Consider the following 12,258-nt stretch of genomic DNA (forward strand, 5'->3'; position numbering starts at 1 on the left):
CCTTCTTTTGAATTTTTAAGAGCAAATATACTTACAAAACGATCTGTGCACGTTTTGACTCAAAAAAGCTCATCGAAGAGTAGCCCTGTTGGTCACCAATAGGCTTAAAAGGAATTGCCAAACGGTACAGGTAGGTCCTTTTAACCGCTCGTTTCCGGCTGTGGAAGTCATCAGGTACACGTAACACATTTGTGACGCTAGATCAGATCAAAGGAAGAAAAGCATTAATCGTTGATGTCAGACGAGACGGACATGCACATATACTAGAAGAGTACAACTACTGTCGACCAAGAAGAGAACCTATCAGGTGTTTGTGTGCAGTGTGAGGATGTATGAAAGTGAAAGCTTGCTAGTGAAAGTTGAAGATATGCGTTGCATGAGGAGAAGCTATTTATCTCTCTCCCAACAATGATGTGACATAAGGGTCAGAAAATGGAATTTTAAAAGTCAGCATTCCAGAGGAAGAACACTCTGGCCTGTAAAAAATGCCTGAGCAGTCTTGTGGGTATTCTCTGATAGGGGTGCATCAGGCAACTAGCAATAAACTAAACCCTTCTCAAAAGGTAAGAAGACAAAGCCTGTGAGGGTGAACCTCCTAGAACTGCACAGGGCTAGAGACACACCTCAGCTAACAGGGAACAAGTCATCTTAACAATGGCAGAGACTCTGTTGGCTTTGGTGCCGAGGAAAAAAAATCCCTGGATTTAACTATAGGAAGATTATAGGAAGACTTAACTATATAGGAAGATTATAGGAACTTAACTATATAGGAAGATTATAGGAAGACTTAACTATAGGAAGATTATCTATATATTAATACGATAGCGTGTGTTATTTTCTATGTCACGCTTACATCCGGGTTGTTCAATTGTTGTGTACTTCTATTTTTTGTCAAATAATTTTACGAAGAAGTCTTCATAAGTTTTGGTTTCGGTTATGGCTGGAGGAACTCAAGTTTATATATATATGATGATTGCAACATCTTATCAGACGAGTGCCACTCCCTCAGACACTTAAAGTCCATGAGCCTAAAAATGACTTCTTTTTTTTAGTCCTACTGGTGCATTCACACGCTCAAGCAGGCATGACACTGAAGACGGTCATTGAGATCAATTATTACATGCTTCCATTTGAAGCCTCCTAGCATCACAACTTTTCCATCACCACAGGACCATTTTCATAGACAAATGCCTGAGGGAGTATCTATACACAGATGATGTTACAGAGTCCTAGCTTTGTACGGCAGCTAAGTCTCTCTCTCGGTTTAAAATGTTGAGATCCAGCAAGAGCAAGACAGCCAGCAACAAGTTAAACTGCAGACCAGCTTAATGCGGGTACTAGTCTCCTGCTTTATGGTTTTTTAAATCAGAGATTTGCTTCTCCTAGAAAGGTTGCCTTCACCACGGCTTATGGGAGCCCTCTCCACCCCAACACACACATACATAAACACAAACACACACGGTGCTAGTTGGCCATTGAGCTCGAAATAGGGTTCATTCGCTCTTTGAAAGGTCTTGTTTTTAATCCGTTAGGGTGACTAGCCACCCTCCTCACCAAACAAGTCTGGTGGCGGTACGAGTTTAGTCGCCAGTGACCCAACCATGAGGCAGGTAGTACTGGGTTACATGATACCAGAAGCATATTACATGACTTGACATATATATATATATATATACACCCATCCCACCCACCCACACTTTTTTTCATAAGTTTTTATTTCGGTTTCGATTTAAGCTAATGCACCTAAGTCATATGGATATATTTTTTTTAATTTTTGAAATCGCAACTTTATAATATATAAAAAATCGATAGAACATTAACTCTATAATAATATATACAAAATCTACAAGAATTAGAACATCATATTTAAGCGTACTTTATGACTGGGTTTTGCCGGGCATTTGTTTGTTTGTTTGTTTGTTTTATGGCATATCAACCCTTTTCAGGTTATTTAATGCCGAATCTAGTGATTTTCAAGAACAATTTTTTAATAGAGTATATTTGTTTTTTTTAAGTCGGTTTCTATTTAACCCATAGTTGGGACCCTAACAGGTACTACCACTCCGGGTCAGAGTGGACCTGGGAGCAATGGCAATTAAAGGGTGGCTCCACACTCCTCAAAGGCTGCAAGCTGGGGCCTCACCATCGGATATAGTTTAAGGTCATATCCAGGACCGTCGGGACTTTGTGCTAGTTTAGAGAAATACTTTTGCAGTTTTAACAAAAAAGCGACAATAATATCAGAGCGTCTCCATTTAGTCTGAACATCTACAGAATGACAACATCAATATATTACATATGAATGAGCCCCCTGTGGAATTTCCACAGGTCCCGCTAGTCTGGACTTATGGCTAAATAGCTCAAAAGAAATGGAATTAGAAACCAAATGAAAACTTTTATAAACTTGACTCAACTAATTATGAGAAGATTATCTTGAAGAACCATCTTTAAAAAAAAGCATCAAGAACAAACTGGATTTGAACTTAGAATACACAAGCAAATTATTCAAGTATAAGCATTCCACAGTAGGGGGCGCCTCAGCAATAAAATCCCATCTTGGTAGAGAGAGAAATATTCAATCACTGAACTCTCATTAGATTGTTTGAATCAGAAAAAGGCAATAAATACACATCCTCTTAGTTATTTCATAAACGAGTGTCAGCCAGGAACTATAATCAACATGTGAGGAAAATTTTCAGACTTCAAGACTGCCAAGCTAGGAAATTGAGATTGTAGACTGCTAAAAAATGTTAGACACCCAACGAAGAAAAATCTATATATAGAAAAGACAAAACGACTGCACTAATTTTTGTATGTCCAGTGAAGGCTTTTTTCGCTGGAGTTCTCGAGGGGGGGGTACTATTCATTAAAACTTTGTATACTCCCTAAATCATAATATCTAAGATTTGCAAAGAGGTGTCGTATCTAGATTTAGGTTGATCAACTTTTATAAAATTCATGCTATTCCTTCCTCTCGCGTGTTTGTTTGGCTTTTTCGTTTAAACGCGAAACTGAATCGAAAGCAAAGGCAGCTTCTTGGCCTTTCGTGCCGGGACGTCCAGAAAGCAATCAGCTTTGATCAATCTGGGGTGGGGGGTGGGGGGAAACCCCTCATATCAAACAATTGCTATTCATTTGGGCACTCCCCTTTTGTGAGGAGCTGGTTTTCCCCAACATCGTGGAGAAATGAAACGGCGGAAAGCTTAACTGGCCTCCAGCCAACGTTCGTCTCTGCAAGTCAACTTTTTGATTGACGTCTCTAAATTTCAACGCTTTTCACTTACTATGGCTTCGTAGAGTAGCGGCAAAAGTTCACGTTTTCTTTCACTTTCTTTTTTGCCTTCGTTTTTTTTTTTTTTTTTTTTTTTACACCCAGAAACACCCGGGCAATGCCAGGTACTCCTGCTAGCAATATGATAAACGGAACGGTGACGATGATAACGGCTTTCTTTGTTTAACAAGATGAGTAAACTGCTACGCATGGCTATTTCTCATTAGCTGGTGGACAACAATACAAAGAAAGAAATAAGCTCATACAAACCTTATTGTGTCCTGATATTTTCTGAACCGTCGGTTCAGTCCAATTTTTATATTGTCTGGATCATATTCAGTCTGTGAATTTCTGATTAAAAAAAAAATAGATAAAAATTTAGCCAATAAATCTATTTAATACAAAGACGATTACGAGGCGCCTTAAATAAGCTTCCAGACTTTTTTTCGTACGGGCACTTTTATGGATAGTACACACATGAAATTCTAGTCCCCTTCAAAGTAATCTCCTCCGGCTGCAATGCATTTGTACCGTTCCAACAACTTCTGGAAAGCCTTATGGAAGTCCTTTCGTGTGAGCATGTCAATGACTCCCCCACTCCCCCCCGCCAGTCTCTTTCATCTCCTCAATTGTCTCATAACGACAAGTTCTAAGGTTTTCCTTCGGCTTAGGAAATAATTAAAAGTCACAGGGAGAAACACCTAGACTATAGGGAAGATGAGGAACTGTCTTGATGTCCATCTTGGTCTGTAACAAGGATGGAGTTGTGGACTGTACTGTTGGGACAAACTTTGCACAAATGTTCCGCATCTTCAGTTTCTCGTGAATAACTGTGTGTACAACTCCGACACTGACATCAACCTGTGCACTTATTGTCTCTATAGACACACAACGATCCTTGACCATGAAATTCTTTATTTGGCCAATCAATTCTAGTTTTCTGACTTCTCTACTCCTCCCACACCTCTCATCATCCTTCACACACTCTCTGCCTTCCTTGAATCTTTTATGCCACTCAAAAACTGATGCTCAGTTCATGCAAGATGGTCCAAAAGCAGTCTGAAGCATCCCATACGTTTCTGTGATATTTCCCCCAAGTTTAAAACAGTATTTTATTGCATATCGTTCTTCTAAAATATCCTCATGTTCAGATGGCATTTTTGAAACACCAGCTAAAACAATCAGGCTTTAGTAGGGTGCATTCCAATTCCTGGTGTAGCTGTTCATTTGAACCTGAACTCATAAAAATTGGTCAATCACGTCATAAAATATATAGCAATAACATATTGGATTTTCATGAGTCTACAAAAATTTTAAATACCTTTACAAAAAAATCTGAAAACTCATTGAAGGCGTCTCGTATGTTGTTGTTTGTTTGTCATTGTGTACATTTTATCTGTCCAAATGAAGGTTGTAGATAGTGGAAGGAAGGGCGAATAATGTTAATGAAAAAGGATTGTAAGAGAAATAGTGAGAGGGATGGAAGGATGTAAATGATTAAGAGAAAGCGAAACGGCTAAGATAGAGTGAGGGTGGATTAAGATAGAGAAAAAGGAGAAAGCAGAAGAGTGAAAGAGGAAGAGAAAAAAAGAAAGCGAAAAGAGGGGAGATTGCTAGAAAGAAGAGGAGGGAAGGAGGGAGAAAGAAAGAAGGAGAGGGGAAGGAGGGTGAAAGAAAGGAGAGGGAAGGAGGGAGAGAGAGAGAGAGAGAGAGAGAGAGAGAGAGAGAGAGGAGGGAATAGAGAGGGGGTGGAAAAGAAATAAAGAGGGGGAGGAGAAAGAGGGGGAACAAAATCCTAAATTATTCTCTTTCTGATTGCTATATCTTCCTCCCTTTCTTCATCTATATCTAATATATAAACGACTGTATGTCTGTCTGTCGCTCTGTCGGTCTCCATATTTTCAAATTATCTCTTCCGAAACTAAAAGTCACAGAAAGGTGCTAGGGGTCTCAAATGATTGGATTTTTTATGAGCCGTTCTTTTATGGGTCTTTAACCGGTTAAAATAGTTTTTAAGGGGTCAAAATTGAAAAAAATCTTTAAACATTTTGTACATTCGTCTTAGTTTATTTTTAATCGGTTTATATACGTATGACAATGGTACAGTAACGTCACCAGCTTTGAATGCTACAATTCTGGTTTCGATTCTAGCTGATCACATCCAAAATACTTTTCTTTTTTTTTTTTACTCTTGAAATTACGACTGTATAATAATATATACAAAATATGGACAAATTAAAATATCATATTTAAGCGTATTTTACACCCCGGCAAAGCTCCTTCCCCTAATATATATATATATTTTTAGATGTGTCTCTATAGTCATGGGTTAAACTTGTGGTGATATTTCTTTTTGTTTATAATGGACACTTTCAATCAAGAGTGATAGACATTGTAAAAAAAATAAAACAAAAAAAATTTTTTTAAATAAGATATAGTCGTTACATATTGGAGCCCTACAAGTGAAAAATACAGATATATCAACTAGTAGATGAAAAGGCAAATAAATTTTGTAACAAATGATAGAAAATATTTCGTAAGCAGAAAGAATGTTATTAAACAAATTATGAAAAACAACGATAGTTTGGGAATCTGTGATGGGTCAAATATTTTAAAGCCAGTTAAAATAAACTCTGTCAATCGCTTTATTGCAGATCAGTAAAATATCAATATTTCATTAAATATAGTCATACAAAAATGAAAATTGTATAATCAAACGACTGTTTCAAGCTTAGTTATTTCCCAGAATTTTATTCAAATCCATGCGTTATTCACAAAGTTATGACATTTTATTTATTATCAAGTAATATATGCTGTCCATCGCTTTATTGCAGGTCTTTTAAAATGCCGAAAAATGGGCGATTAACGGTTATCGAAAAGGAAAAGATTGTTGCTGGACTCGCAGAAGGATTGTTCATCAAAGATTTAGTTATGGAGCCGGAAAGGGATCCAAGAACTTTGGCTTCATTCATGAACAACCCCAACACCAAATCTAGAAAGGATAAGGGCACCAAGAGAAACTTTTCACATCGTGATATTCGGAAAATTCGTAGGGAAGTCAACCGAAACCCAAACAGCACCAGTGCTTCCATTTTTGCAAAAGCTGGAATCGCTCCAAGATTCAGACAGGCCCGATGTAATGTGTTGAATAAGATGGCAAGGAACATCAAAACTATTCCAAGGCTTCCACTGAGCAAACAACATAGGGAAAAACGAAAGGCTTGGGCACAGAATTACATAAAAATGGAATTCCAACGTGTCCTATTTATAGATGAGACCTGTGCTACTCCTGACAGTCTGGATGGATGGGCCAAAGTTTGGAACTCGAACGGAACTCCAACCCCTTACATAGTTCATCGCCAATGAGGAGGTGGAGTTATCATGTCTTGGGCAGGAATCATTAGGGATAAGTTTGTTGGACCATTCCGAGTTCCAGAGAGTGTAAAACTTATCAGCAATGCATACAGTGCCTTTTTGGATAAACATTTGTCACCATGGCTAGATGACCTACAATTGACACATCACTTTCAGATGATTTTTGTACATGACAATGCACCATCTCATTCTGTTAGGGCGACTACAGCCTTCCTTGAATCTATGAGCTTCTTTGGAGAAACTCATGACCTGACCACCGCGTTCTCCAAACCTTAACCCCATTGAATATCTCTGGTCAATATTAAAAAGAGGAGTTTATGAGGGAGGAGAGCAATTTACTTCAAAGGATGCATTGTGGAGAACATAGTTGATATTGTTAGACCCATAATTCCTTTTTGAGATCAAACAATTGATTTTGTAGGGGTGCAAAAGGTTGTTTTAAATTATTTAAAAAATGGTGGATATGTCGATAAATAATTAATTTCTTTGAGGCTTAGCACCTAGGATTTGCTTTTTTCTCATTATTCTTTGATAAAAAAATATAATAAAAAATAAAGTTCACATTGTATTTTGCCCTAAAACAACATTTTAAGATACCTGCAATGAAGCGATGGACAGTGGAGATTTCTCAAACAAGAATAAAATGTTATAACTTTGTGAATATCGCATGAAGTTGAATAAAATTTTGGGAAATAACTAACCTTGAAGCAGTTGTTTGATGATATAATTTTCATTTTGTTGCGGCGTATATTTAGTAAAATATTGATATTTTACTAATCTGCAATAAAGCGATTGACACAGTTTATTTACAATGAATGATGATAGATCTTGTAAAAAAAACAAAAAAAAAACTGAGTCGAATATAATAGTCATCAGCATAGTGTTTCGCTCTATTATGGGGCATCCTTCAAGTTCCCATCAGAGCATGCCTCACTTAGTGGACAGTTTGCGATAATCTGCACTTCAATCCTGCAGAGACTTTGAACATCCTGCACATAGCCCCACTTGTGCAGATCGTCTGCATTTTGGCAACCTTCACTCGGGCCCACTCGAGTGTTACCCACTCTTTCCGGGAGAGTTCAGAGCCTGCTAGGAAGTCTTCTTTCAGTGCCAGAAGAGTCTTGTTATTAGCTTTGGCTGATTCATTCCACTAACGCAGGCGGAGGGATGCTGGTGTTGTTCGTCAAAGACGTGTGATAGTGGCAAAGCTCTTGTGAGATCGTAGTTGCTGCAGCACCTCTTGGTGTCCAAATAAGGGATGGCGATTGTTGTTGCTCTACTTGCTATGCTCTGCCTTTGGTATCGCCTCTCAACGGATCTGTGGCAGAACGATTCCAGACATCCTATAGACAGATGGTAACCTGGTTGATTTTAAGTTTCCAGTAATCATCCTGCATGCCTTGTTGAGCTTGATGTCAACCATTGTGGCATGAGCAAAATGAGCTGATGCCACTACAAAGTACTCTGTAGTCAAGTAGCACAGTGCTAAAGCTGACAGGTGTAGTGTTTGTGCGTCGGCTCTCCAAGAGCTGTTAGTCAGGGTCATGAGCAGCTTCTTGAGAGGGTCACATGAAGAAAAGTTGGGTATGAGGCATTTTCCAAAACTTCACCTTCCCAAGTGATGTCGAGCATCCTTTAGGCAGTTCTTAAGATGGAATGAACATACCTTAAACCACTTTTTTTTTTTCCGATCAAGACCTGGGTTCGAGTTGAGATGCCGTTTGTCATAGTTTGATGGCGACTGCATGAGCGCTTGCATCGATTGATCTTTGAGGACTCTGAAGTTATTTGATTGGGTTGCAAGGCACATGTCGTCCGCATAGAAGAACCTAAAGATGTCATTTGTATATTTGTTGAACAGTGTGGGGGGCCAGAACTGAACCTTGTGGAAGGTCGTTTTTCTGTGCCCTCCACCTGCCTTTTTTTTCTCCTCCATCGCTGCATAAAATTGATGAATTTTTAGAAGCGATTTGATACAAACTATATGGATATTTTGAACCATGTTGCTAAGCACTGGATGGTTAACCATGTCGTCGGCTGCCGTAAGGTTATATAAAAACCGTACCAGTGACCATTCAGGCACACTAGCAAGTCTTTCTGTGACATCCCTCTTAATCTTTGAAGAGACAGATTGCTGCACTACACCCATCAAACAAAAAAAACAAAAGAAAAAAAAAAACAAGGTACAACGATAAACAGAAATTTATTAAGAGATGGGTCATTTGATGAATTGATTGCAAAGTATGGCTAATTCAGTAGAATTTCATTTTTTTTTCCAAATATAACTGAATCCCAAAACTAAAGAACATGTTAGCATGAATTGTCTGTGATAGAAGTATATAGAAGTATATAGGAAAAAAAACCTTAGGAAAACGAACATTGATTACATTGGGTTCATGCAACATTAAAAATACTTTAATACTTGGCCTTCGGGCCGGCAGATACTGCAAGCAAAGACCATATGTAGGGGAAACCCCACATATAAGACCTTGGTCAATGTAGGGGCAACCCTTCATACCAATTGTCACTATCCAGCTCCCATACTTCCTGGGGAGTTGGTCCCCATTTCCCCATCACTCCTCACTTTAAAAATCGGCCTTGTGCCTAATTTGCTCAGTGAGGGAGCAAATAAATACCTCAAAGTGTAGTATCTGTTCTGCAGATGCTGCACTTCAATTTCTTGTTCTCTGTCAGTGGTGGAGAAATCCTTCACGATTGAGACAATTTTTATTTTTGTTCCTTTTCTCCACGTTAAAAAACGACCCTGGTGTCTAACTCTGTCCCGTGGGGAGACATTGTAAATAGGAACATTAAAAATATGATATTGTTTATACTGGAATAGCAGTAAACAACTCTTCATAAAACCCAACTTTAATTGTTTGTCTTTTTCAACACAGCATCTATTTTTTTTTTTACATAGGAGTCACCACTTATCAAAGTCTGGAGGCCACTCGAGGATAAGGGTTATGGGGTGTACAGTAGTCAATGGGATAATATTGTATCATTAGCAATGGGTATTCGGTAAATTGGATTACTTAAGGGGGCGGTTCGTCAAGAATTTGTTTTATGTTGGACTTGGAGACAACCAAGTTGTAGTCAGCTGGGAAGCAGGAAAATGGAACAGAGTTCCACAGGTGTGCAATTCTAAGAAAGAAGCTTTGTTCATGGAATCTGTTTTGATTTAGGCACAGATAAAGAGTGGGGAAAATTATTGACAGTGGTTTCAACTAGACGGGTGTTTTTTGTGAAAAATTGGCGAGGGGGAACCAGAGACTGGAGCTCAGACGAGCACTTGCCATGGGAATAACGATAAAACAAAAACAGGCTTGCAACGTCTCTTCTGTGGGAAAGAGGTTACAGAGAAGAGAAAAGCGCATTCCCTACTAAGCTACGAAGTCTATTTTGAACTCTGTTCAGGTTGAATAAGCTGTTTCTAGCAGCTCCTGCCCAGATGTGGCAGCACTACTTGGATGTACTTGGCTTTTATATAGATAGAGAATTGCATCAGCAATGAGATATCTACTGGAGCGGTAGAAGGATCCCACCATTTTGTGCAGCGACCTTGGCAACATGTAAACATGCGCAATGCTGCATGTTTTGTGGGTTACATAGTTGTAATGCATGCAAATAATAGGAGGAATATTTAGTCGAGAGAGAGAGAGAGGGAGAGAGGGAGAGAGAGACCACCTATGATTTTCTTTATATAAAAGAGGATTTTTTTTTATTTATTTATTTTTTTTAATTAGGTTGAATTCTGGACAACAATCAACCATTCAAAACACGGATAAATAAAAAACATTGCTTTAAATTTTGTTCCTGGTGACAATGAAAATTAAAAATAAATGTGCCTATATTTTGTCCAAGGCAATATCATACAAGAATATATCTAAAATGTTGAACCCTGACTAATTCTGTTCCTCTTGAATATTAAAAAAAAAGGAAGAAAGTGCTAATATTTTATCTGAGGCAATGCCGAAAAACAATATATCAGCTTTGTTGGTGTGTCTTGTATTGTTTTTAACTTTCAGCTGGACACGCAGAGAATTTTCCTTTATATGATAGATAATTTTTACAATATCGAATCAAAGAATTAAATAAGTACAGGGTGTTTTTTAGAGGGCAACAAACTTTAAATTGAAAATTCTATTTTCTTTAATTTGGCAACCATCAGTTATTTTGAGTTCAGCTTGGTTTGGCAATTCAGCAGGATGGAGCCACATGCATCACAGCATGCGATACGATCAATTTACTGAGAGAAACATTTGATGAATGAATAATTTCATGAACTGGCCACCGCATCCATGTGACTTAGCTCTATTAGATTATTTTCTTAGGGAATATACAAAGTTCCAAGTTTATGTTGATAAACCAGACACAATAGATCACTTGTAAGACATCATTAGACATGTTATTGCCAAAATACAACCTAATTTTATGTGTAAAATTGTAAAAATTGGACCTCTAGATTACACTCTATATGTGCAAGATACAAGAGCCATATGGCCGAAATTGTATTTAAATTATAAATGTCAAAAGTTAATATTTGGAATAAACCACATATTTGTATAATAAAAATATTTTTCAGTGATTTATTTTAGCTTAAAGTTTGGTGCCTCTAAAAAAAAAAAAAATGAAAACAGCCTATACATAGCAAATAAAATATCCAATACTTGAGAAGACAATATTTGCATGTCTGTGTATTTGTTTTTTTATTTTCCTTTTTCGATTTAAAAATTAAAACCCTGCAGGTAGTAACGATCAAATAATAAATATTAATTGATTTTAAACTAATAGTAAAATTAAAAATCGATAAATCATCCTTTCACATGTATAGTTTTACGTTTAAGAAAATATCTGCACATTTAACGTGTTTTTACGGTAATTGGCAAAAAATAGCAATTTTATACTTCAATATTTTGAGAAAAAACATTTGTCTAGTTGAAATCTCCCACTCTTTATCTGTGCTTAAACCTCAATGTAGATTCTATGAACAAAGCTTCTTTCTTAGAACTGCACGTCTGCGGAACTTTCTCTTGTTTTCCTGCTTTCCAGCCGACTACAATTTGGTAGTTTTCAACGTAAAACAAATTCTTGATGACTGTCCCCTTAAGTAATCCAATTTACCAAATTTCCATTACTAACGATTACTACGATATTATCCCATTGACTACTGTACACTCAATAACCCTTATCCTCGAGTGGCCTCCAGGCCTTGATAAGTGGTGACTCCTTTGTAAAAAAAAGAAAAAAAAAAAAATTTTTATGAATGTCAAACGTGAATGCAGATTGCACAAAAGCTATATATCTATAAAAGTGAGAATATGTGTGTGAGGACACTTCTCAACCTATATACTCAACGAATAAGTGGTGACTCCTTTGTAAAAAAAACAAAAAAACTATACACTTTCATATTTATGAGAAGGTATTGCCCATGATTATATATACATTCGCTTTTGTATCTCTAATTTCTTCTTTCTTTTAACTACGCCCTTTCCTAATCACGTCCTGGCATAGGCGGATATTTTATTTACATTCATTTTTGTGCTTTTATTTTCTTTTTTATCTAATCATATCCTTTCATCCTCACATTTTTTCCCCCCCATGGTAATTTG

At 37.4% G+C, this 12,258-nt stretch overlaps 1 protein-coding gene across 1 annotated transcript in view; it reads right to left on the bottom strand.

The window, feature by feature from the left end:
- The window catches only part of LOC145297725 (tRNA pseudouridine synthase A-like), a 56,016-nt gene that overhangs the window by 15,982 nt on the left and 27,776 nt on the right, over positions 1-12,258 (bottom strand). The window contains exons 5-6 of the mRNA XM_080143941.1: positions 3,542-3,622; positions 36-197 (exon numbers count right to left, since the gene is read on the bottom strand). Coding sequence (XP_080000067.1) covers positions 36-197; positions 3,542-3,622 — 243 coding nt within the window. The remainder of the gene's footprint in view (positions 1-35; positions 198-3,541; positions 3,623-12,258) is intronic.

This window comes from Euprymna scolopes, chromosome 18, assembly GCF_053919585.1.
Source record: "Euprymna scolopes isolate OS-2025 chromosome 18, ASM5391958v1, whole genome shotgun sequence".
NCBI lineage: Eukaryota > Metazoa > Mollusca > Cephalopoda > Sepiida > Sepiolidae > Euprymna > Euprymna scolopes.